This window comes from Bipolaris maydis (assembly GCF_028858645.1).
Source record: "Bipolaris maydis strain C4 unplaced genomic scaffold PSV08scaffold_12, whole genome shotgun sequence".
In the NCBI taxonomy this organism is placed as follows: domain Eukaryota; kingdom Fungi; phylum Ascomycota; class Dothideomycetes; order Pleosporales; family Pleosporaceae; genus Bipolaris; species Bipolaris maydis.
This window is the reverse complement of record NW_027093868.1, coordinates 348,216-374,333: the sequence shown is the minus strand read 5'-3', so window position 1 is coordinate 374,333 and position 26,118 is coordinate 348,216. Positions and strand designations below refer to the sequence as shown.

Sequence of the window (26,118 nt, the reverse complement as noted above, 5' to 3'; positions counted from 1 at the left end):
AAATGTCTAAGGCGTCTCTTTATTATTAGATTTCTTAAATTTAGGTTATTTTTAAGTAGCCTTATAAGTAATCTCTTCTATATAGAGTTCTATAATTATAATTTATTCTTTAATATTATAATTATTAGCTTAGTACTTAGTATTTCTATAAATTTAGTACTATTAGTATCTTAGAAAGCGTAGTACTTCTACCTCTTTAATCTACTAATTTATTAGTAGTAATTTATCTTACTTAAAGTCTTAGAGTTTTATTACCTTTTATACTAGCTTAAAGGCCTTATTAGTAACTTATCTTACTTTATTATATAGGTCTAGGTTACTAAGAGTCTTATTTAGCTCCTTAGTTAGGTATAGTATTACTATTTATAGTATCTTAATTTTAACTATTTCTTACTTAACTTTATTCTTTAGGTAGTCTTTATAGAAGTGTTCTACTTTATTATAGTAGAGGTATACCTTACTATTATAACGCCTCTAGCGTTCTTTTTTAGAAAGACTATTATTAAACTTTCTTTAAGTCTTATTCTTATTCTTAGACTTATTTTATACTTTACTAGTTATATATATATCTTTATTATAATTCTTATTACTTTAATATCTTTAAGTATTAGTAAAGAGTAGTCTTAGTTTATATCTCTTCTAGGCCTCTTTTTATTCTTATAATTACGTGTTAATTCTTATTACTAATTTAATTAATAAGTATAGATTCTTTAGCTTATTATAATATATAAGTTTATTCTTAATATTTTTCTTTAAATCTATTTTATATACTATTTAAAGTACTAAATTATTCTAATTAATTTATAATTATAGCTACTTAAACTCTACTATATAAGCTAAAACTTCTTTAGTTTACTTTAGGCAAGATATAGCCTTCTCTACCTAGCTTTTTATATCTACCTTCTTAAAGATATATCTTAATTCCTCCTTAAAGTTAGCCTAACTACTAAATTAGATACGTATTTTATTCTTTATTTCTTTATTATTAATATCTATTAAAAAGTCCTCTATATAAGGTTATATCTAGCTTACTACTTTTCTTTTTATATAAGTATTAGCTATAAGTATCTTTTCTTTATTATTTAGTACATTATTATAGCTATAGTATAACTTAATATTAGTAAGGAACGTCTATAACTCTTCTTAGTTACTATTATATTTATTTAGGGTTACTATCTTAGGTTTCTTAATAGGCTTTTTATTTAGTATAGCTATTAGCTAACTTATAAGCTAATTAATTATTACTTATATCTTAGCTATCTACTATATATAGATTATAGCTTAGTGCCTAAAATTCTATAACTCTTATAAGTTATATACATTATTATCTACCTTATTATTACTTAAGATTAGTATTTTATTATTAATTACTAGATTAGGCCCTTATCTAGGACTCTAAACTAGTCTACTAGCGCTAGCTTATAACTAAGAGTAATTATAAGATATCTTTAAATTTTAATTAGGTATTCTAATATTAATCTTTCTAAGTCTACTAAATTTATAAGTAGTTAAAGTGTTATATAGAGTTTAAGTCTATACTACTCTAGTTAAGTCCACTACTATAGCTAATAAGCCTTATATTAGTATTCTATAAAGTTTATCTAGTAAGATAGTAGAGTAGAGTACTTAGATAAAAAGATAATAAAAGATTAGATAACTTAATCTATATTACTATAGACTAATAGGTAATAATCTTATTAAGTAAAGATACTAGTAAGAAAGTATAATTTAAGTTAACTATAATAAGAGTAAATAATAAAATCTATCTATCTTTATATTCTTATTACTTCTATCCTAGTGCTCTCTATTCTCTCTTAGAAGTATATTACTATAGGAGTAGTAAGAGTATAATTCTTCTAAGGCCTCTTATACTCCCTTTCTTAGTAGAAGTATAGCTCTTAGTAGGAGTACCTATATTACGTAACCTCTAGCCCTGCGATGTCTATTACCTTTTAACGTAGATGTGGTTAGCCTTTAACCTTATTATCCTACGTTAAGGAGAGAATCCTTCTTATTACTTATAATAAGTAGTTAGTAACCTAAATAGTAATGTACTAGCTATAGAGTAGTTAGTAACTTAAATAGCTCTAATAATAATATATAGACTTTACTTTATAATAAGTATTTATAATAAATAACCCTACTACTCTTAATAACCTAACTATAACCTAACTTAAACTCTTAGTAACTTAACTATAACTTAACTTAAACTTTTAGTAACCTAACTATAACTTAACTTAAACTCTTAGCAACCTAATTATAACCTCTACCTAATAATTTTACTAAGAGTTAGGTTAGGTTATAGTTAGATTACTAAGAGTTTAGGTTAGGTTATAGTTAGGTTACTAAAAGTTTAGATTAGGTTGTAGTTAGGTTACTAAGAGTTTAAGTTAAGGTTAGGTTTAGGTTATAATTATATAAGACCCTAACCTAACCTTAACCTAAACTCTTAGCAACCTAACTACAACTTAACCCCAACCTATTTACTAGTCTAACTTTAACTATAAAGTTAATTTTTTTAATACCTAATTTTAGTAGGTTAAAGTGTAGCCTACTATTCTTTTCTAAGATAATTAATCTAATACGCTATATAGCAAATAGAGTGAAAAATATTAAGCGATATATTAATAATATAGAGTAGAAAGCCTTATTAATCTAGCTCTAAAATCTACTAAATAAGAGACTACTCTTTAATAGGTAATAGCTTACGCTTAATAGATAGAGCCTTTAATTCTAGCTAGATACTATAGAGGCGTATTTAAAGTAATAATTTTAGTACGTTATACACTTTTATAAGAGAGTAGATAGGTTATTTTAGATTATTATAATAGGACGCGATAGTAAGACTTATTCTACCTTTACGGGAAGTCTATATAGAGCGTTATTATCGCGGCATAGTAGTAGTTGTGGAGAGTGTCGCGTCGAGTCTGGTAGGGCGGCTAGCTTACTGTTCCGGCCAGCTTACTGATCCCGCACGTTATACCGACACCAACCCATATTTTCGCAACCTAACCCTACACCTACCCAGGTCTTAGCAACCCTACCCTACCCTACACCTACCCATTTACTACCGTACCCGTCCTAGACATTAACCTATTTTACAAATGGCTGCATTCCTTATACCCCCGATTTTACTACCTAATCACCACTCCACCTTATTATAACTAAGTCCTCCAAGAAGAAATCCCATAACTCGACGCCATCTCATCCCTATTGTAGAGTAACAGAAAAGGGCGCCAGCTAACCCGCCTCTAGAAAGCGTTCGGATCGCGCCCCGCCCCGCTACCCCACCTGATTGGCTCCCAGCCCACCTAGCGGTGACGGGCGCTAAGGGAAAAAAGGGCACCACGACATTCCATGCTGTAAGCATCACCCAGTCATCCATAGTCCTCCCATCTTTCTTTGCAAAACCTCGATTTGCATAGTTTACCTGTTCATATATATATAATTGAGCTTTTCCCTCCACTAACAAGAGTGCTGGTGCGAATAACAAAAACCCTCCCCAATTGACATTTAAAAAAAAAGAGATGGAGCAACAAGAGCTGCAAATCCTGCCGGCCACCACACCCGGAAAAGACTGTGGGATTTCCAACGCAACGCAAAGGGAAGGAATAGAACATGATGGTGCGATTGTAGAAGAGAGGAGAAAGAGGAGTAAAGTGCGCTTGGTCGCTATTATCACCGCATTGTTTGTATGTTTTACTTTCCCTTTTCCTTTTTTTATTCTCTTCAACGACCGTCTTCATTGAACTACACAACATTTCCATCAATAAGATGCAGGATAAAAAAAAAATCAAAGAAAAGAAGGGAGCACCCCTAAGATTTTATATCTATACGACCACTAACCATCCACCCACCCAAAAAAAGCTCTCACTCTTCGTCTCCGCCCTCGATGCAACCATTGTCGCCACAGCTGCACCTACCATATCCCGCGATCTCTCCTCGGCTGCAGGCTACACCTGGATCGGGGGCGCCTACCTCCTCGCCAACGCAGCCTCTGGTCCCATCTGGGCGTCGCTTTCTGACATCTGGGGCCGCAAGCTCATCATGCTGGTGGCCTTGGCCCTCTTCTTTGTTAGCTCCGCAGTGTGCGCTTCCGCAAAGACGATGCAGGAACTTATCATTGGGCGGGCTTTCCAGGGCGCTGCGGGTGGCGGGTTGATATTGCTGGTGCATGTGTGCATTAGTGATTTGTTTAGCTTGAGGGAGAGGAGCTTGCTCATGGGGTTTGCCGAGGGGATTTGGGCGTTGGCTGGGGGTGTGGGGCCGGTGCTGGGTGGGCTTTTTGCGAGCTTGGTGAGTTGGAGGTGGTGCTTTTATATTAACCTTCCCATCAGCGGTGTTGCGTCTATTCTCGTGCTGCTCTTCCTCGATATCCGGCACGAGCACACGTCGTTTCTGCGTGGCATTCGCGCCATAGATTGGCTCGGCATCGTCACGTTTCTGGCCTGTACGCTGCTCTTGCTCCTCGGTCTTGACTTTGGCGGCGTCTTGTTTCCCTGGTCTTCGCCTAAGATCATCGTCCTCCTCACCATCGGCACGGCCATGCTCTTCGTCTTTATCTACAGCGAGGCCAAAGTCGCAAAGTACCCGCTGATACCCATGTCCCTGTTCAAGCGTGCTACGAACATCGCCGTGCTATCTGTCGTGTTCCTGCACGGCTTTGTTTTCATAGCAGGAGAATACTACATGCCGCTCTTTTTCCAGTCTGTCCTCGAAGCCTCACCCCTACGCTCCGGTCTACTGCTCCTCCCTTTCATCGTTACAGGCGCCCTCGCCGGCGTAGCATGTGGTGTGATAATGCATAAGACGGGACGCTTCCGGCCCATCATTTGGATTGGCACGCTACTCCTCACCATTGGCTTCGGTCTCTTCATCGCCTTCAGCGCAACGACTTCGACGGCAATGGCAGCTGGTTTCGTGGCAATTGGTGGCCTGGGCTCGGGAGTTCTGTTTGAGGCGCCCCTGATTGCGATTCAAAGTCAGGTCCAGCAGTCTGATGTCGCCAGTGCAACTGCTACATTAACGTTTATTCGCAACATTGCCGTCGCTGTATCCACTATTGTGGGCGGTACAATCATCCAGAATTCCATGGATGCCCAAGCCTCCTTGCTACGCGACGCAGGCGTCCCACAGCATATACGGGAACTGTTGGATGGTGAGAATGCGCTTGCCAATGTCATGGTGCCGAGCACCTTGGGCAGTAACCCCAAATGGGAATATGCTGCCAAGCAAGCTTTTGCGTACGCCATGCGTAATATGTGGATCACATACACAGTTCTTGCATTCCTGGGCTTTGTGGCAAGTTTGTTCATTAAGTCGGCGGTGCTAAGTACAGACCATGTAGAGACTGTGACGGGTTTGAAGAAGGAAAAGAAGCCGACTGAGATCACGATATGAGTTCATGACCTTTGCAAAAAGCATCATTGGACCTAAAAGTTTTTCTTAGACCCACAAAGTATTCTGAGATTTAGAGATATTGCCAGACCCAAAATTCTTCTCCGATTCAAAGGTTTCTTTACGTCTATAGCGTCTATATACAATAATTATTACCTCTACCTACACCAACGATAACAATCCTAATAAGGAATGCCATTCGTGATAAGCTGGAACCGATCATACGTTCCTGTCGAGTAACTCGACCTACTCTTCTCAATCAATCCCCGCATATACTCGGCTGCCTCGCGTTCACTTTTGTCCAGCACAAAGCGATCCCTGAAGTTGCGCATGGACTCTGGCTTGAAGCACGGCAATCCACTATCTAGCATGACCTGAACCACGTGGCAGAGATGGTCGCAATGCTGTCTGCTGGCCAAGAAGGCCTTGACGGTGAGTTCTTCGAACCAGCGGTACGCTTGCGAAGTGTATGGATTCGCCGCATTCTTTCCAGACATGACGGCAATCATTTCAGCCGTGAGCTTGAATGGTGCGCGTTCGAATTTGATGCCACCGGGTGCAATGTCAAAGCAGAAGCCAAAATCGATGTGAATAATGTGGCCTGCGTCGTCAATCATGATGTTTCCATTGTGTCGGTCCTTGAACTGCAGCAGGAAGCTGATGACAGAATACGCAGCCATGGACTTTACAAAGTTGGAGCGTGCTTCCTGGTACCTGATGGAGTCTTCATTACCATACCGAGAGACAAAGTAGTCATCGAGACGATTGACGGCCTCGCGACCCAGCATGTCACGCGAGATTGAGTTGGGCAACACATCAATGACACCGCAGCCGGGCGCAGTTGCTGTCACGCGGTAGGGGAACACCCAAACGTCAAGACCGACTGTGTTGAAGATACCCCGGAAAGCTGCAATCATTTGTAGAGCAAGCACATCCTGTCGACAGTCATCTCCGACTTTGAAAATGGCAGAAAGCCATGTCTCGTAGCTGTTATCCTTCTTTGGTGCAACTTCCCGGCCATCATCTTCCGTCTCTTCCAGGCCTTGGTCTTCAGGCCTCGTCTTCCTGATGCGGAAGGTAGCCATAAACGGCGTCTTGGCGTGACTCTGTAGTGGCTTTCCAGATTTGCGGTCAATACCAATAACCTGGCCGTCAGGATTGGAAGGGAGGTAGACGCCAACCTCCACCTTGATCTTGCGCAGTTCCTCTTCAATCTTCTGCTTCTTAACCTCTTTAGGCTCATGCAAAACAGAGCGTAAAGTACCCGAGATACCGGTAACCTCGTTAAAGAAGGCAAACTCGCGCTCGTAAAAGGCGTGGTCTTCCGGTGAGAAACTCGACTCTAGACTAGCCATTACCTTGTCCAGCGTGGGCTTCACAGGATCCGGAATCTCGGCGGCCTCATCCTTGTACGCATTCGCCTTCATGTTCCAGATGATTTGATGGGCAAACAGCTGTGAGAACTTGGCTGTCTCGATAATATACCGTTCAACGTAGCCTAGTACATCGTATCGAAGGGTCTGCACGATCTGGTAGACGTAGAAGAACATGACATCCACTGAGTGGCTCTCCAGAGCCCTCATCGCATACTGGATGATGAAGGGATGGTTACCATATGCTGGCATGAAGTATGTAACGGCGGTGATGGGGTTGACAGGCGCCCAGTAAAGCATGTACTACATAGAGTCAGCAAAGGAAATTGTCAGTGAATTCGTACATACCCTGAGCTGGAAGGAGACATCATTAGGCAGGGAGTTACCCAACAGTATCTCCAGCGCATCCGGCTCATCCAGGGCTTTTTGTGGAAAATTGAGAATCTGCCATCTGACTTCGTTGTTAAGACGCTGGGACTGGAAGCGTTTGACAAGATGCACTGCAATTCCAGTATGTTCGGCCCACGCAGTCTTCAGATGCGCAGTCACAGCAGCCTAGAGAGATTAGTTTACACTGCGTTTTCTGGAACAAGAGACTTACATCAGGGAGCGTGTTGCCTTGTCGGCCAGAGATCAGATGGTTCTTCTTGCCGTCAAGAGGGAAAAGCCACACCGTAAGACGGGACAACTCATTTGAGACAAGCAGGGACAACAAATCTTGCTTCGCCTTTAGCTTCGCGCCAATGTCAACAGCTGTGGTCACCTTCCCAATGGCATCAATCTGCGCCTGTACATCAGCCAAAACATGTGTCTCAGCTTTGATTTGTAGTCTGTTGCCTCCAAAAGACCATTGAGGAGCCTTGGCAAACCATGCCAAAGCAGCAGTCAATACTCGATCTGTCAATCGCCATCTAGTCTTGGACGAAATTGTGGTGCAATGGTGTGCAATGCGCAACCCGAGTAAGATGATATGGAAGTAAGATTCGCGAGCAAGAGGCTGCTCGCAACCCATACTCATCGCATCCAGTGTGATATGCATGAGCCGAACATAGACGCGTTCGACATCCGCCTTGCTCAACCGCGATGCATTGAAGTGGCTGGACAGGAATTGCAACAGGCGAAAGTGGGGAGCAATGAGATTGTAGACATGCTGCTGACGTTTTGACAGAGACTCTTTATCGGTGGCAGCAAATTCTTGCTTTCCATAGAACGGGTCGGCATGCTTCAATGCAGGACTGAAGATGCCCCGACGCTTGCGCACCGTGTTCTCCCAGTTTTCGGCAATAGCAACAAGAATCCGAGACTCCATGCGAGGGTTCTCCTTAGCAACGCTTGTCCATAATGAGATACCGAGTTTGATGGATTGCTTCGAGAATACTGCGAATGGTATACCCACCAGGTGCTGAACAATGGGCGACTGATCTGTCTTGACCCGGCAAAGTAGTGCGGCAGCTCTTCGAAGTATGTCGCGAAGCTCTGCAATGGCGACATGCTTATGTCCCAGGGTACGGGTCTCCAGATCTACCAAAAGGCTAGTCGCTTCGTGCAGGCTGCGGGATAGATACGTTGACCTGGACTCGGAAGCGGGTGCACCTTTAAGCCATTCTTCCTCTTGATCAGCGACACCATCGAGGAACTTGTACTCTTGTCTGGTGGTATATTGGGTAATGAAGTCTGACGCGGTGTTGATGTTGATACCCTGGCGTTCCACAGCACCAAGACGCTGGTCTGTAGACGGAATAACAGAGCCCATCTCGAGGGCAAAAGATCGTCCCAACGAGATGTGTCCAAAAGTCAACTCATCGTCGAACTCTGAGAGATATGACTGAAGAAGTCCTTTGACGTCGAGAGGGGCAATGTCGAGCGCTCCCTTGACCCAGATGGTTGCGCGCTTGTGCAATGCATCAAGGGTCGCCCGTCGAAATGCATAATCATCTGACAACTCGACGGCGATGTTGGATCGTTTGGAGGTAAAAGTCGATTTCCAAGTATATTCGTCCGTCTCTCCTTCGAGGCAACTATACCACATGATTGAAAGAAGTTCCAAAAGAGCGAACAACGCACTCTTCTGGCACAAGGTCGACGGGACTTCGCGGATAACAACATCGGCACAAGTGGCTGCCGCTTGCTGAACGCGAGCGATGCGATGGCAGCAGGCAGCAAACATAGTGGCTAGCTGCTTCGCCAAGTACGGCGTCGAGAAGGTGTGAGATTGACCTGACAGTGTCTTTGTCAAGTAAGTTCGGACTGCCGTTGTGCTGATAGCAGACATGCAGTTGCCGACTGCGCCTGTTCGCAATTTAGGGTCGAGGAAATACACAAGCGCCTTGGTACAATCTCCCGTACTTGCTCGCAAATCTTCCACGAGGTAAGCTGTGCTCAAGAAAACAGCTTCTTGATAGTTGAGTGATTTGGTGTCAGCTTCGCAGGATGGAAGTAATTTGCCAAGGCGTTTCTTCTGCTCGACTGTGTGTTCTGGCGATTTACCGCGACGCAATACCGTGTTCAATTCAATATCACTCTCAGAAAGGAAAGGACGCTCTTCGGTAATCAGAGGCTTGCTAAACCGCGCAAGCGTGCGCAACTCTTCACGATACTGCTTGCCCAAGTCGGAGAGCAAGTCGAATCCATGAACGACAATATTGAACCAGGCATCACGCTGGAGACCGATGATGGAGTCGTCAAGTTCGGCGTACTCAGGTCGTTCGGCATTTCGTTCAAGAAGGACGGCAAGTGGCTTGAGAAGCTGTGCAATTTCCTGTGCCGCAAGCTCCGTGTCTCGAAGATGACGATGAGACGTTTCTTGGGCATCTCCCTTGCTGACAATGGTATCTAATAGGTGCATAAGGTAAATTTCGAAAGCATCTTCACCGGCAGTAATCTCCTTTGAGAGGTTGAGGCGCGCAGCCATGACCTGGAACGGATATTAGTTGTTGCCATGAAGTAGCTATAGTAAGGGAGAACCACTCACAGCTTCGAGCTTTGCAACATCGTCAGATACCAGAGCATCGTGAGAAAGCTTAGTGTAAAGCTTGAGCAACGTTTTGAATTCTCCAGGCGGACTGTGGATGCCCAGAAAGGCTGTGTCAGTGATAATTTTTGCATCTACTACCTTGCCAGAACGTCCAATCTTTTGCACGAGCATTGAAAGTGCAAGTGCAGTAATCTTTGAGTCCTTGCAGTTTCTGGCAACCGATACAATGGTCTCAACAACTGTCGTATGCACATGATGCGGCTCGTCAACATCGCTTGGGGCCAGAGAGATTGCACTGCCGTGTTGATGGTTGTAGACGGTACCCGCACGCGCAGTCTTCGTACCGTTCAACGTCGGAGATGCAGATGGGTTTCGCTCAGAGGCAGGCGCGACACTGATGACGTTACCAAGGCTATAAAGTGTCGTGATAATGGCATCTTGAGGGAGAAGACTGAGGACTGCAGCGAGTGATTCTGCAGCCACTGAAGTCGTTCGGTGGTCAAAGTTGGCTTGAACAATGACTCGAGGCAGCGATTGCCCCAAGGTAGATGCGAGTTGCGGTGAGACCTTGGCCAGAATAGCCATGATCCTCAAGACTGTAGACGCAAGCTCATGGTCCGAACTCTGGGCAGGGTCGTTGAGCACATTGTCCAGCCAAGAAGTCAGTATTTCGGCATCAGTAATGTCTGTATCGTTGTCATATACGGTACAGCAGAGGTATGTAACAAGCACCTTTGCCTTGACCGATGATGCCTGTTGCTGTTGCCAAGCAGATCCGACCCGCTGGAGGTATTCAAGATCATTCTCCAGGCGTTCCATCTCCTCCACTGCAATTTTAGCCAGTCCCTCAGCTAAAGAATTCTCGGCTGTGGCCTTGAGATGCAGGCGGTCTTTGTTGTCTAGCCAAGTCTGTAGGTGGTTCAGAACAGAATCCTGCGAAACCAGACGTCGGCTGGTGCCAACAAGCTGCGAAGCTGAAGCAAGCACGAGCTTTAAGAATGAGTCGTGCAGAACCATGGCTCCAAGTGGTCGTCCAGTGGCGGCATAATGCTTGGTGTAGCGCTTCCATTCTCGCAACTCGTGTTGGTGTGAATGTGCGTTACGCACAATAGACAGGACAGTCTCAAATGCAATCAGAAACTTCTCTGTCAAGTTTGTGCGTACATTCTGGACGAGCTGCAGACTATCGTAGGCATTCCAGAAATGAACATGCTCTGCCGAAGCATTCAAGAAACCTAAGAGCGAGAGACTATGTGTCATGACCCGCGCCAGCTCGCCATCTGCACCAAAGTCGTCCTTTCCATCGTCGACAAATTGCTGTTCCGACAGCTGGACAGCTGCTGTGGCCCAGCCCGTGACATAACCTTGAAGCGCGACGGCGGCCTGTGTTTGTAGCTGTTCATGTCGGAGGCCAAGCGAAAGGACGGCAGACGTAAGGTTGTAGGTGAGGACTTCATAGGGAGCGGGCTCGATGATGCGGAGGCTAGGCGACGGCGCGAAAGTCTGAGTATAGGACGTGGTGAGATAGGGTGAGAGGCGGGAAAGTAGCTTCTCGGCAACGTCAAATGACTCAATGTAGGGTGCGGACTTGCAAAGTGCCAGGATCGCCTCCAGTTCCTGCAGCTTCATGGAGGTGGATGCGTTGGAGAATCGCTTAAACATCTTACTGTAGTCGTCTTTGGTCGTCTCTGGCGAGGTTGCCTGCGCCGACAGACGGGCAAGCTTCTCGAGCGCATGGCTGCGAATTGTACGCCTGATGATTTCAAATTAGCTGCTGGTATTCCTCGAAAGATGGCTTGATGCTCACGCCATGGTAGCAAAGCCTTGCTCGGTGCTGAGCGAAGAGCGTAGAGATGGCAATGACATGTCCCTGGACAAGTGACGAAACAAATGTCAGGGTCCGGAGCTGCCTGCGCCCTGATTGGAGGCTGGCCCCTTCCCCACGGCAGCCGCTCCATCCAACGTTCATCTTGAGCTCCAATGACTCGCAATACAGCAATACGTTTCTTGTAGTAGAAAATGATCATTGTTTCATTGTTAGAACAAATAGGTCAGGAAACAGAAACATGGCTGCAAAAACGCTGCAACCCTCGGGTGACTCTCTCCACAACCGCAATGCCAAAACGCCATGCCAAAGGAGCAATCGAACCTAGAAAACACCTTCAAATGCATTCAGCGCCGGGACAATCAGGTTTGCTGCTCTCAATCGTCTGCAGGCTCAACCCTTACAAGCACCTCTTCCAGGAATCCCTCCAAGAACCCAGCCACTTCTCCCCCCATACCCACTTCCCCCTTTTCATCCCATCCATCCAGCTCGCTGAACTTGCCCTTTATCTCGTTCACAAGCCTGACCACCTTCTCATGACATTCCTGCCTTTGCCGTCTACGCTCAATGAAACCCTGTGGGTCGTCTAAGGATTGCGCAGACTCCTGCTTGTTCTTGAGATTGAGATGATACGTCCGCCGCGAGAGCGCAGCGTCAAGCGCCGGCATAACAACTCCACTTAGCGCCGTGATTTCGGCGGGTGCTGCGGGTGAGCCCGGTGCTTGAACCGGGTTGGAGTGGTTGCTTGTAGGCTTAGCACGGCCAAAGGACCCACGGGACATGGGCGGCGGTTTGCTAGAATGTGGTGGAGGCATTGGAGGTGTTGATTCCATGCCTTGTGCTTGTTCCGCTGGTGGTTTTCTGTTGGACGTAATCGGACTGCCAAATGGATCCTTTGACGTCGCTGAGTCAGTCCGCACGTAGGAGCCTGGACTCAGTGGTGCGAACGACTGTTGGGATGGCGGAAGCGGCTTCTGTCCGGACAGGGCAGGTAGGTTGTGTGCTCGAATGGGGCTTTGCAGCAGCTTTGGCAGCTGACTGACATGTGAGCTGCTCCCAGAAGGGCTTGTCGACTGTCCGCGGAACGGTGGAATCTCTGGTATATCCATTTGTGGCAGAACTGAAGCTCGACTCGGTGTCGGTATTCGTTGCTGTGGAGTGATGTCCATGTTTTTTAAATCTGCGGCTATCTCACGTTGGATGAAATCATCAAATGTGTGCTGTAGTGGCGTTTGCCGCCTTGGCTGTTGAGGAGCCTGTGATTTGGTGGGCGTGACTAGCCCTCTGTTTGATGTTGGTGAAAAGAGGCCAGGCACAGGCGACTTCCGCGGAAGCTCCGAGGCTGGCTGTGGGAAGAGTGGGATTTGCTTCTTCTCTGGGGATGGTGGTAGTGGTACTCTCGCTGCGGTTCTCACCGATGCTGCAGATGATGAGCCATTCGTCTGCAATGGTGCCAATCGTTTGCTAGGGGAAGGAAGCTGACTCTCCCGAATTGTGTCGTCGTTTTCGTCACCGTAACCATTCTTGGCTTGGGAAACAGGTTTGCGTTGGGCATTCGTGCCAGATTCGTTCATTTGGGCGAGGGCAGGCCCCCGACCGCCACCCACCGGCCGTACGGTGCCAAAGTCCCACAAGTCTTCATTGACTGGCTCTTTTCTCTTGACAGGCGTAGCTTCGTCATCCGATTCGGCTGCTTCCTTTGGATACCTAACCTTCCAGTCTTGGTACCTGGAGATGAGCTCTTGTAGACGTGCAGGTTTTCCAGCTTTGCGAATGAAGTTTGTCTGAAGAAGTTGTTTTGCACTCGGTCGTTCCCTAGGGTCTTTTCGGAGACAAAGGTCGACAAATTCCTTGAAGGCAGGCGAAAAGTTGCCTTGCAGTGTGGGCGGTGGGTTTTTGGGGATGAGAAAGAGAACCTTCATGGGGTGAATGTCGGCGTAAGGGGGCTCGCCGTTGGCCAGTTCGAGTGCAGTGATACCAAGAGACCAGATGTCAGCTTTGCCGTCGTAACCAGACTGCTTGATCACCTCGGGTGCCATCCAAAAGGGGGTGCCGACAAAGGTATTCTTCTTCGTCATGGTGGCCGAAAGCTGTCCCGAGACACCAAAGTCAGCGAGCTTCACTTGCCCATTTGCCCCAACCAGTATGTTTGCCGCTGCAAACTGTTAGCAGTCTAGGCGAGATTACTGAAAGCAAACAGAAACAAACGGAGAAAAAAAGTCTTTGTTCAACCTACCCTTGATGTCTCTGTGCAGCTTGTTATCGTCGTGAAGATAGCTGAGGCCCATGAGTAGTTCCTTCAGGATGACAGCAATCTCGGCCTCTGCTATGATGCCTGGTTTCATGAGGTCTGCGCAGCTCCCGCCAGAGCAGAATTCCATGACGATCCATAGGTCGGTGCCAGCCAGGTAGGAGCCGTAGTACTTTGTGACGTAGGGCGAGTTCATGCCGGAGAGAATCATGATCTCGCCCATGATGTCGTCGACCTCGTCCTCTGCATTCTCGACGTCAATGACCTTGATGGCGACGGTATGGCCGGTCCGGCGGTCGAGGCCTTTGTAGACCTTGCCAAAGCTGCCGCCGCCTATGCATTCCTGCTTGGTGTAGAGCGTGTTGGGGTCGACCGATTCGTTGGCGCCTACTTCGGCCGCCATGGTGTTGCTGGACACGGGGGGGTCGGCGCAGGCGGGGTCGGGGCGAGACAGAGCGGGCGACGTGCGCGCGCGAGGGTTCTAGCTGGGGGACAAAAGCGAGCGACTGGTGGTGGTGCAGCGAAAGAGCGGTCACAGCGAAGCGACAGGACTGAGCGTCAAAGGCCAAATCCAAGGCGACGTCGCGCCTCGCGGAATCGGCTTTGGCGGGGCCAGAAGCGAGTGCTGGGCGGGCCAGTGAAGATGGACTGGCAAGGCAAAAGAGAGAGAGAGAGAGAGAGAGAGAGAGAGAGGCCAAAGGGCAGTGTTGGGTAAACACGGATTGCGAGGGCAACGGCGGCGGCGGCGAATGGTGGGGGCGATGGCCGTCGGTGGTGGGCGTCGATGTGACTGACTGGCGATGCGAAGGAGAGACAAGACAGCACAGCAAGCACAGCACAGCACAGCACAAGCGCACCGGGCGGCCTCTGGACGCGCGAGGAGAGGCGTGGTATCAATGCCCGAGTGGATGCCAGGCTGGGCTTCGCTCGTCTGTGTGTGGATGCATGCGTCCATGTATCCAAGCCCATGTCTCCGCCGCGTTGCCCAGCCTGTTTGTTATCTGCCGTTGTCATGGAGGGGGGATGCATGCCCGGCCTGTACAAGGATGCTGCGTCGCGTAGTATGTATGTAGTCATGATACGCCTGTCTTTTCCTTCTCCCCGTCCCCGCGAAAACAACGAATGAGTGGCTGCGGGCATGCAACAGTCGGTCGTCTCGGTCGTCGCATCGCGTCTTGTCCACGATATGCTGCCAGCCAGTCGTCTCCACTGCGCCATGTATCCGTGGAACCAGCCGTCTGAAGCGGCGGCCCATTGCCCAGCATGATTGGAGCACACTTGTTATTATACTACTACTACTACTACTACTACTACTACTACTACTACTACTACTACTACTACTACCCCTTCACCCTCATGCAAATCAGGCATGCTGGCAGCGATCACTCCTGACGTCATCCGTCTGACCCGCAAAGTAAACAATATACATTTCGTATACATACGCCATCTACGCCAAGCTATGTGGGATGCAGCACAGCGCACAGTCCATGCTCTCTTCCACACTCTCTCACTAAAATTGGGTATCCATTTGTTGCGGCCGTCATCTCAAACCATGAAATCGTATCCGCCATGGTGCCCCGAACCATTGACAAAAACGAAACACACAAACAAAAAACTCCTGCTGACAAGACAAAAGCAAAAATAACGATAAAACAAACTCCACCAGATGCCCAGGTCCTTCCAAAGTCTTTATTCATTCGCATCAGAAACGTCTGCGTATCCGCTCCGCAAGCGCCACGTCTTCCTCGCTCTCCTCCTCCACCGGAGCTGGCGTTCTCCTCTCACGCGCCCGATGGGCTTTTCGTCTTCGGTTGTTGCTGACATTGCTGGCCGAATCGTCAGGTCCAATCTCGCTCTTGAGATCGTCGATGCCTTCGTCAGCGTCGCGCAGGTTGGCCGGCGTATCCGTCCGGACTTCAATGCCCCCCATGCCCCTGCGTCGCTGTGCCACCATGGACAGAGCTGCCGCCCGCTCACGCAGCCGTCGCCGTACCATCTCCGCCTGGTTGTGAAGCTGTTCAAAGGCGTCCTCCATGGCCTCCATGCCCAGGTAGATTTCTCGCTCGATTTCTGCCAGCACCGCAATCTCGGTTTCTTCATCAATCTGCACCGGCGCACCTCCGGGTGGCCGCACTGATCCCGGCCGAGTGGATCCAGGGCGTGAGTAGGGCGTGAACGGCGAAGCAAATCGCTGCGGTCCGTCCGCCGGTCGTATCTGACCCGCCCTCGAGCCTGTTCGAGGTGGAGTCCCGCTCAGGTCCGGCACGTCTTCAGCGCCAGACCACAGGAACCCGTCAAAACGCCCAGACACAAGGATCTCCCATTCATGCTTGGTAACCGCTGCCAGTGTTGCCAGCATGTTGTGCATGTCGGCATGTTGAATAAGATACATGACAGTTAGCTGGTCACGCGGCGGGCTGGTGAGTCGATATAGGCGCTGCAGTGCGATGCCGGCCTTGGTCAAGTATGGCGGAGTACCCGTGTCGGGCTTCTGCGTCCTGGGATTTGGAAGTTTCTCTAATCCCCATAGCAGCGCATAGAAGAGCGGTCGTTGTGGTTGCTCTAGACGTGTGAGCATGATAAATGTAAGTGTCTCGTCATCAGCGTCTTCAGGAACATTGTCCTGCTGATCAGACAGCCAAGACTGTACTGCAACTTTGGTCTTCTTGGATTGCTTCTCATAGTGCTCGCGGTACTGCTCGGGAACGTCGACATCAATTCGTTGGCATGGTGCTTCTAGTTCAGATGATATACCCAGTCCGGGCCCAGGACCTTCTTCGTATGGTGGCCACGGTGGTAGCTCACAACGACCGGAAACCAGTTCCAGGACCTCTCCCCAATTCACCCCTGCAGAATCCTCAACCACTGGTCGATCAAAGCACATCATGCACTGGCAATGCTCAGATGAGATGTTGCGAGCAAAAACGTTTTCGAGACGATCGAGCAGGCGCCGTGCAACCGAACGGTAACCCGTGGCAACGGCTAGCGAACCACTCGTGTCCATGACGGTATTGTAACTGTTGAGAACATTCTGCAATGGCTTGAAAAATGATCGCACATCGTGGGCCTGTGCACCAGATAGTCGCGGCGTCGTGTAGTGAGAATACGAAGCAGCGGGAACTCCATCAATGGCTGCCAGCAAGCTTCGCGGAATTGGCTTCGCAAGACCACCATTCTGCAGCAAGTAGTCGACCCGAGGAGCATCCATCATCATCATTGGCGGCGGCGGCGGTGGAGGTGGCGGCGTCATGGGTGCCTGTGCATAGCTGGGGTCTACCGATTGAGTGCGGGACATGGGATCTGTCATGACCTCAATCACAGACGGCCCATCCTTGGCAGACGAGACAACAGAAGGCAGAACTGAGTGCTGGGTGGGAGTGCGCGGTGATGAATCTACAACAGAAGAGGGCGATGCATCTGACTGCGGGGGAGAAGAGCCCCGGTGGTGGGCACTGTGATCCTGAATAACAGAGGTAGCTTCTGAATCAATCGTGTATTCAGACGGTGCTCTGCTCTTGACTTTGACTTTGATTGGCGTCGATGTTCTGGCTGGTGTTGATGTTCTTACTGGCGTCGAGGTCCTGCCCGGCGGCCGGGCATTTGAGGGACTTGCTGTCGTCGTCCTCGGCGCCAATTGAGGTGACTTTGCACGAATGGTGCTGGGCTGCGATCCAGTGGTGGAGGTGAGGTCAGTGCCGTCGAATTCGTCGCCCTCCCTGACACTAGAGCGTGATGCTATCCGGGGGCCAGCCTGCGATGTCATGCGCGTACCGCTGTCCACGCTCTGGCGACCGTCCTCCATCTCCCGGGCAAGTACGTCTGCGTCTCTGCGCCACATGCTGTTTGAGCTGGCTGCCCTTCTCAAGTCTGCGGCGGTAGTCGCAGTGAGCGGGGGGCTCGGAGGCGCTCGTGAGGGCGGGGGTGGTACGTGGTTGGGCGGCTGTGCCACAGTGGGCTCCTCGTTGTCCTTGTCTGCAACCATTGTGTCGACATCCGTGGCTTCTGGCGTCATGGTCGACTTTCTTCTGTCGATGGTGTCGCGCGCGTAGATGCTCTCTTTTGCATACGTCTTGGAATGCGACGGGTACGGTAAGCTGATCCTCGAGGTGTTGTCCGAGCCCAACGAGCCGCGGCGTCCCATTTCGGGCACGACTGCCATCTTGTGCGACTTGGAGGCCTGCGAGGAGGCGAGAGTCGAGGTCGAGGTCGAAGTGCGCACCCGCTCAGAAGAGGGGCGGCTGGGCAGGGGCGGCTTTTCAGTATCGTCGTCGTCCTTGGAGGCCGACGAGCGGGTCTTGCGGGAGCGGCTCCTCTTATGGCGTGGGCGGTCCTTGTCCTTGTCCTTGTCCCTGTCCCTATCCTTTGTGCGGGAGCTTCTGCGCTCGCGATCCGGGTCCTTTTTGCGGCGGCGGTGCGAGTCCGAGGAATTCAACATGGCGGCGAGATGGCGTGGAGCTCCAGGCTGATATGAGTGTGGGCCGCCAAAGCAGGGCAGGCTTGTGCGGGCGAAATGGGCAGCGCGGCTATGGGCTTGTTGGATTGGGCGTAGTAGGTGGGAACGTTGCGCGGGAGCGCCTATCAGGAGAGCAGCTCGCCATGCATCAGCCGGAATCAGATCAGGGTGCGGTGAGGGGTTCACTGTTCTAGGTGCGCTGTTGTGAGAGATTTGGGTGGTAGTGCTCTGACGTGTAGCAGCCAAGTGGAGCGGGTGAGCGCTCGGGACTGTCGACGCCCTCGCGGCACTTGACCCAAAATGTCCGTTTCTGCCCTCTATTACAGCCCCCATCCCCGTCCCCGCTGTCAACAACTGCCATGTGCTCGCTGCTGCAAACAAGCCTCGTACTTGCGTCTGTTTGCTTGTTTCGACAAGGCTCGTCCAGCGAGTTACATGTACCGGGCAATGGTTTCAAAAAAGAAGCACAAGTTGCTTCCTTCACCCCCTTCACATCTACAGCAGCCAAGGAAGATGCTGGAAGAGACCCGTGTGTGGCTTTGCATGCTTTGCTGGCATCACACACGTACGTACGTCACCCACCACAGCCATCGCAAGCCTGTGTGTAGGATGGGTTTAAAAAAAACTCCATCTTCACACATAATCGTCATCACACCAAGTTCTCCGCATTTACACAGTAATCCAATCAAGCACTCAAATAAATACTATGAAGCCTACTGTACAGACAAGGAAGATGGAAGAAGAGACAAGCCAAGTGCGAAACATGATCAAATATCGAGTGCATGCAATCTTAGCATGGGGTATCATTGTTACATGCTCTTCGTGATCCCTGACGTCTGTTGCTCAATCTTGGGTTTGTACTCCGTAGAACGCCTCCGTTATTCGCTCGTCGAGCGCTTTTCACCGCACCGCCCATGCAGAGCGCCGGTCTAAGGACAACAACAAGCCACACACACACACACACACACATGGAAGGATAAAAAACATGACACAGCAGCCAAACCACAAAGGAAGGCCCCTTGCCGTCGAAGAAAAAAGGGCTCCCACTAGTGACTTTGCTGTTGGCCTTGGGTGTTATTAACATGCTGCTGTGCCAGCTGGGCACGCAGTGTGGTGATTTCGTTTTGCAACGTCGAGATTTTGTCGTTGTGCTCCTTTTCCATGCGAGCCATTCGAGCTTCAATCTCGCGAACATACTGCCACACATCGACATGGTTGCCCATGACCTCACGTGTACTGCTGCCGCTACCACCGTGGCTAGAGTGACTGCCCGGTTGTGAACTAGCTCCGGGAGCTGCCATGGCCGAGTGCTGAAGCATGCTTGGGCCGTTGCTCTTTCCTCCCTGAGTGCCCTGCTTGGGAGGCATGGGGTTAAGTCCAGGCAAAGAGGGCAAGTGGGGCCCGTTACTGGTGTTGGGCGGAGCAAGACTGACAGGAGGTGTACCATGGCCACGGGCGTAGTTTTGCTGGTGCATGTGATGCGATAGGCTTGGTGAGCGCGAGCCTGGCATGTTGCTTTCTGGTGCAAGGCGATGTTGTTCATGTTGGCCTGGCGAGAGCGGTCGTGGACTCTCCGTCATGCTACTCTGGCCAAAGACATTCGACTGTGTGTTTGCGTTGTGAACAGAAGCAAGGTTGGACGGAGCTGCTTTGGGCGACACATTAGCAGCTTGCGCAGAAGAGCCTGGGTAGTATGGTCGGAGACTGTTTTGGCTGCCCGAGCCCCGGTTCGCGGCAATTGGCGGATACGTGCTAGAGTGCTGGTGGTACGAATCTTGCGTCGAGTTTCCAGTGTTTTGTCGCTTGCGCGCGGGCTCGCTAACACGCCGGCCGTCGTCGTCTTCATCGCCCTCTCCGTCAGGCTCGCCAGTGTAGATGACGCCGTCCATGCCTTCGTCGCCCTTGGAATCGCCAAGATCGTCATCGATGCCGAAACTAGAGCGGCGGCCCGCACAGCCACCTTGGCCCTTGTTGTGTCGCGCAAGGGCGTCTCCGCGAGCAAACCTGCGGCCACACTTGTAGCAGGTATGCGGGCGCTCGCCGGTGTGTAGTTTCGTATGCCGTTTCAAATCATGTAGACGGCGGAAACGTGCTTGGCAGGTGGGACATTCATAGGGCTTTTCTTGGCTGTGGGTTAGCAGGTGACTTTTGAGGTTGTGGTGTCGCGTGAAGTCTGTAGAGCAGTATGGGCACTTGTGACGTTTTGTCGATGGCGACTTAGGCGTGTTTTGGCCGTATCCAGGAAGACTCATCTGGCGGGTTGGGGCGCGAGGGTCGGGCTCCGGAGGAAGGGGGCCGGGGAAGGTGAAAGCGCGGTTTCCCGGATTGTCGGCAGGGTTTGGGGCTATGAGCTGGTGGTGCTGCTGATGGTGCTGCGACTGCTGTTGTTGTTGCGGCTGGTGAGGCGCTCCTTCCCGAGCCGTGTTGCCAAGAGCGCCGCCTTCTGTGGCAGAGGCACCCGGCGCGTTTGGCGCATCTCCATCTCCAAAGCTGGAAAGACTGACTGGGCTAGTTTGCATGTTTTCGCCGGTGACTCCATTGTTGTCTGGGATCATGAGCGGCTTCGCGATCTTGTCGGCCTTTGTGGGTGGCGCGGATTCTTGCGGGGCGCCTGAAGAATGGCCCATCAACTGGACGGTGCCATTCAGGCTCTGCAGGACCGAAGCAGCAGGATTGGGGCTCGTCTGGCGCGATGAAGGCTCGCGAAAGCGGCGTTCGTCGGCGAGGGCACCGGGTCCGGCGAGGGCCTGTGGGGAGAGCTGGGGCGACAGGCCGCGGGGAGACTTTGTGAGATGGGTTCCAAAGGTTGCGCCGCCGTGCGAGTTGCGCGCTGCAGAACCTGGGGTGCTGGGACCGTTGACAGCATTAAATGGATTTGTCGGCGTTGGAGTGAGTGCTCGCGTCGAGGCGGCCATGGTGGGCTGGGGCGACAGGAGCGAGGAGTTGGAATATACGCGTCTTCAAACTCGCGTCAGCACTGGCGAGGTCGCAACGGGCAAGAATGCGCAGGGCTTCTCTTGATCAGCGAAGCGGCATGGGGGGGATGGCGGCGGTGCTGACCTTTGTTGCGATGCGATGAGATGCAGGCGTGCACCGGCGCGCGTGCGAGAGTCTGCTACCGACACTCGAGATGGACGTGGGCGGGAGGGAGAGCCAGCTTCGCAATTGAACAATGGTATTACACGGTCGCCGTGTGCCGTTCAATCAGAAACAGAGCGGGCCGGGTGGAGCAAGCGGCAATTGGCGCCTGGCGAGCGCAGGACGTCAGTGGAGGGGTTGAGCCACAGCACACAGTGCAGCATGCAGCGAACAGCGGGCAAGGGCAAGGGCGGATGGGGAGGTGGTGCAGGGCTTGCCTGGTGGTGAAGGTGAAGGTGAAGGTGAAGGTGAGGATGAGGCGCAGGGTGGCAGGGCGGCCGGGTGGCAGGGCGCGGGTGGTGCGTGGTCAGAGGGTGCCGAGGGCGAGCGAGGTGGATGGGGTTGTGGCTGAAGAACGGGGTGGTGCAGCCTGGCTTAGTCGGCGTGTACATACGACATGGACGACGCCTATGTAAGCACACACTACACACTACTTACACACACACCCACACACCCACACGCACGCAGACCGGGACCGAGTCAGGATGGATCACGACAGTCACGGGCCTTTTTTCTGCAACGGCCCTTTTGGCGATGAGGGCGGCGGCGGGCGGAGGCAGGCGATGGGCAGGCAAAGCGATGAACGGGGAGACTACCAAGGCAAACGCAAGCCCATTGGGGCTGTGCAGGCGCGCCAGACGAGGCCGGCCCACTCTGCACTGCTGAAGACGCAACAACATGGGCGCCACACCTCTCCGAAACATTGCGCCCTCCTGGAGCCGCTCGCTGACATGGCCCGCGTCATGTCGTGTCGTCTCGAGCTGCCGTCTTTTGCCATGGCCGCCGCCACACGAGCATGCAGCTTCCATGTAAGTAGTACATAGAGACTCGACACACACACACACATACAACAGATTGATTGCATGCCTCATGTGCACGGATGCACACGTGGACGTGAGCGTGCACCGTGTGAGGTGGCTTCAACCTCGCCCACGCCCTGTCGTCATGCATAGCCACGGTCGCCAACGGTTTGGCTGATGGGATGGGATGGGATGGATGGATGGATGGCCGGGCTGGCTGCCGGGCTGGCTGGCTGGTGACTGCTGACCTGGCCCTGCAGCTGCAGCCCAAGCCCAGCCCCCGGCCGGCCAATCGCCGGCCAGCAAATGGACGCGCCACGCTCCGCCGGCTCGCCATTGGCCATTGGCCTGCTGCTATCAGATTCACATGGAGAAAGCCGGATGGATGCTTCCCTAGCCGACCGCCCTCCGCCTCAGCCTGCCCGCTCCTGCCACTGCCAACCTCAGACACAGACACAGACAGGCAGGATTTCGGAGCAACTGTGTCGCATCCCGCCACGCTACTCCGCCACGCCCGCACCGCGTCATTTTCACCTCAGGCCCCGGGATGCCATGTCCACTGCGCCTCCCATCCTGCTGCCCCTTCCTAGACGACTACCACACTACGTCGACCACCACCACGACTACTATCCTACTACGCCTCCACCCACAACCGTCAGCAATCCACTTATCGATCGTCAGGCACCGCATCTCCACGCCTCGCGCTTGCCTCCCTCCTGGTGGCCATAGTGCAGTCAGTGCAGACCCAACTTGGTCCTTTCCCCTAACCCTCAACCCTTTCTCCCTTTCTAGCCACCCCCATTGTGCCACTGAATTTATCAGCTACAACCGCCACACACGCCACACTGGTACGCCACACTCATCGGCGCTTCCGGATTGGCTAATCTTCTTACGACAATCTCACCGATTGGTGGTCGCTGCTCTAATCTCCACGACTCGACGATGGCTGCAACAGATCGTCGACAGGTAATTGCACCACACGGTCTGTTCAGTCTCGATCTCGGTGGCGGGACGATCATGACTGCACAGGCAGATGGCAGAATCAGGGGACACCGCTCCCGCCACGTGACTCGGACTTGTCTTGTCCGTGTCTCGCAGATTGTAGTACAGAGTATACCCTACACTACTACTGCTATTCGAAAAGCAAGCTTGCGACACTGCACGTCATGTCTACCCCCGACACATGACACTCTGGTATAGTATACAATTCATGTCATCCTAGTCATCATGATCGGATTGCCTCCACGACGATGGGCATATCCATGGTACAGAAATACTGCCCCGTCTCCTGCAAAGACACTGATATCAATGACATTTCCTCCAAATCATCTCCCCAACTAACCAGGGGCTCATGTTGATACGGCAACACAACACAAAAAACACAATCAACCACCTGACTGATAAACATCCATTCAAAAGCACCGTCCAAGGCCAGAATGCCACCAATCCCCCCCCACATCATACCATTTTCGTAAAAAAACATATAGGACACATGCTACAAGTGAGCCTTTGTCTTTTTCTCTTCACGGAACCGTTTCGGCCAAATGCCCTGCTTGCCCGGTGAAAGAATGCCGTTTGGGTCCACTGCGTCCTTGATCGTCTCGACAAATCTCCGGTATGCATGGTCGTTGAAATCGTATAGCGAGGCAACGCGATCTAGCCCCTTGTCAGCCTCCTACAAACTCCACAGCAAAAGACCAAAGATATGTACCCATGTAATCCACATGACTGCGGTAATTGCTGTACCCCCTCTTTTTTCCCTCCTCGAACACGTCGTCAAAGATTCTCTGTACCGTCTCTACCTGCCCTGCATTCAACTTGTCAAATGTCATCATGTTTACGAAGATCACATGACGTTCGTGCATGAAGAAGTCGCAGAACAAGTCAAATCCGTGCTTTTCACAAACGCCCTTGGCCGTCTTGACCCACGACAAGATCTCCTTGCCATTAGACGGGATAATCGGACTGTAGTCGTAATGTGCGCCAATGCCGCCTCCAGACTTGGGCAAGTTGAACTTGACCATGGGCAGCGACCAGAGCGAAGGTACTCCGACAAAGAAGCCACCCTCAGCTTCAGGCACTGACGCTGCATCAAGCGTCTGGCCCTCTGGTGCAGCAAACATCTTACCCGCCAGCTGGCCCTTTGGCGCCTTTTGCACAATAATCTTTTGCAGTTGGTTGAAATGCGCTTGAACCACGTCTTTTGCCCCGTACAGACCGAACTTTGCATTCCAGTACCCAAGCCCAAGCTCCTTCTGCAGCTCTTTGATCCGCCAGTCAGGAATCGGCGTCTTGTGCGGCCAAAAGTTTTCGCGCTGGCCCACCATACCGAGCCACTCTGTCACGTTGGACACATACACGGTGCTGGGCAGTAGGCCGTCGCGACGCAGCGGGCCAAAGATGTCGACAATCGTCTCGACGTCTTCGAGCTCTGGCATGTTAAAAGTACACGACATGTAAGCCTGCGGCGCGGGCGTGAGCCAAATGCCCAGTTTGGTCACGATGCCTAGGTTGGACTGTAAGAACAGGCCTTCGATGCTAGGACCAAAGGTGAACTTGGAGAGATGCGCAGACGGAGATTCGGACACTGCAAATTGGCCTGTCCGCACCAGATCGCCGTTTGCAAGCATAGCTTCCAGGCCAGCAATGTGCTGGTGGTGCGTCGATGTCGGCGTGAAGCCTGTGCCACGATCGAGTGTGTTGCCAACGACGGAGCCCCAACCCAGCGATGGAACAGACGGCCACACATTTAGCTTATTCTTGACACAGTAGTCGTACAAGTCTGTAAATGTAACGCCTGGTTCTACAACGGCGTACGCGTACTCGGCATTGACTTCGATAATCTTATTCATGCGATGCAAATCTAGTGCCACGGAACCCGTGACTCGCGGTGCTGGGCCACCATATCTAATTCCAAACGTTAGAAGCCGTCTTCATCGCACGAGCGATCAACATTTCATATTGGAAAAAAAAATCAGAGAGAGAGAGAGAAAGAGAGAGACATAGAGAAACAAAAGAAAAGGAAAGCAAACCCTAGATTTTTTCCCCTCGAAAACGTCCACACGGGAATCCCAAACTCATTCGACACCTTTAGTAATCCCTTGAGCTCCTCTATACTCTTGGGTCTCACCGCCGCACTAGGAATCTTCCTCGTGCCTTCCGCTTCATGCAGCTCGTACGGATCAATATACTCGACTAGTTGCTCTTCGCTGTCGTAGACTTGCTCGTCCCCTACCACGCTCCTGTATCGCGCGAGCGCTGCATCAAATGTCGGACGCGAAATGCCAGGCGGCAGCACGCGCGTTATAGGCTTAGTGATGGAGTCGCGGAAGAGGTTGTAGTGGGTTGATTGATATGTGGGATCCGTGTATGCCGGAGATGGGGAGGGCATTGTTTTCTTTTCTTTTTTCCCTCTTGGTCTAGTAGTTATCAAGGAAATGTGGCAGTGGCAAGGTAGTACGTAATTGGTTAAAAGAAAAGTATGCGATAGTAGAAAGAATGATATCGCCTGAAAACAATTTATTCTTGTCCTTTCTCTTTTTTTTTCGATCGAGTCTAGTTATCGGGAAAACAGAATAATTCTTCCTTTAATATGGTCGCTTATGCTGGGGGACTCTGCGCAATCGACAGGGTTCTGACAGTAGTACCCTTTCCCCACATTGGCGGAGAAAGAGTAGTGGTACCCCACATTCTCTCTCACCCTTTCTCCACACTCTCGGGGCGGGTCTTATTCTTCCTGTCGCCGCTCGGTGGGGTTGGCTCCGAATTCATTCATGTACATACTATACGTCTAGTACGGCGTGTTGGGGAAGCAACTGGTCTTGGAAAACAACGAGGGGCTACGTAGTTTGGTGTACGTAGTGGGTGGCTTGTAATGTGTGCACTTCGGGTCCAGGTGGGAAGGACG

At 50.8% G+C, this 26,118-nt stretch overlaps 6 protein-coding genes across 6 annotated transcripts; 2 read left to right on the top strand and 4 right to left on the bottom strand.

Moving 5' to 3' along the window:
* Positions 1-3,527: 3,527 nt before the first annotated feature.
* PSV08DRAFT_228516 (major facilitator superfamily domain-containing protein) lies at positions 3,528-5,400 on the top strand (the record flags this gene model as incomplete). The annotated part of the gene is made up of 2 exons (XM_014217659.1): positions 3,528-3,692; positions 3,868-5,400. 2 exons carry the CDS (start codon positions 3,528-3,530, stop codon positions 5,398-5,400), a joined length of 1,698 nt encoding a protein of 565 aa, XP_014073134.1.
* A 74-nt stretch (positions 5,401-5,474) lies between these two features.
* PSV08DRAFT_411584 (mfs transporter) lies at positions 5,475-14,223 on the bottom strand (the record flags this gene model as incomplete). The annotated part of the gene is made up of 8 exons (XM_066093892.1): positions 5,475-5,771; positions 5,829-7,073; positions 7,119-7,325; positions 7,372-9,602; positions 9,642-9,684; positions 9,742-11,497; positions 12,005-13,724; positions 13,806-14,223. The coding sequence occupies 8 exons, from the start codon at positions 14,221-14,223 to the stop codon at positions 5,580-5,582; spliced, it is 7,812 nt and encodes a 2,603-aa protein (XP_065948574.1). The 3' UTR covers positions 5,475-5,579.
* Positions 14,224-15,091: 868 nt separating this feature from the next.
* PSV08DRAFT_404130 (uncharacterized protein) lies at positions 15,092-18,864 on the bottom strand (the record flags this gene model as incomplete). Its single annotated transcript, XM_014217696.2, has 2 exons — positions 15,092-18,669; positions 18,847-18,864. The coding sequence occupies 2 exons, from the start codon at positions 18,862-18,864 to the stop codon at positions 15,523-15,525; spliced, it is 3,165 nt and encodes a 1,054-aa protein (XP_014073171.2). The 3' UTR covers positions 15,092-15,522.
* A 455-nt stretch (positions 18,865-19,319) lies between these two features.
* Positions 19,320-21,655, bottom strand: PSV08DRAFT_228504 (uncharacterized protein; the record flags this gene model as incomplete). Its single annotated transcript, XM_014217674.1, has 2 exons — positions 21,334-21,655; positions 19,320-21,284 (listed from the first exon to the last, which is right to left on the bottom strand). The coding sequence occupies exon 2, from the start codon at positions 21,186-21,188 to the stop codon at positions 19,320-19,322; it is 1,869 nt and encodes a 622-aa protein (XP_014073149.1). The 5' UTR covers positions 21,189-21,284; positions 21,334-21,655.
* A 241-nt stretch (positions 21,656-21,896) lies between these two features.
* On the top strand, positions 21,897-23,432 carry PSV08DRAFT_404128 (uncharacterized protein; the record flags this gene model as incomplete). Its single annotated transcript, XM_014217650.2, has 4 exons — positions 21,897-22,220; positions 22,266-22,318; positions 22,472-22,865; positions 23,034-23,432. 4 exons carry the CDS (start codon positions 21,897-21,899, stop codon positions 23,409-23,411), a joined length of 1,149 nt encoding a protein of 382 aa, XP_014073125.2. The 3' UTR covers positions 23,412-23,432.
* A 274-nt stretch (positions 23,433-23,706) lies between these two features.
* Positions 23,707-25,602, bottom strand: PSV08DRAFT_185919 (uncharacterized protein; the record flags this gene model as incomplete). The annotated part of the gene is made up of 3 exons (XM_014217695.1): positions 23,707-23,867; positions 23,923-25,118; positions 25,244-25,602. 3 exons carry the CDS (start codon positions 25,600-25,602, stop codon positions 23,707-23,709), a joined length of 1,716 nt encoding a protein of 571 aa, XP_014073170.1.
* Between the last annotated feature and the right edge of the window lie 516 nt (positions 25,603-26,118).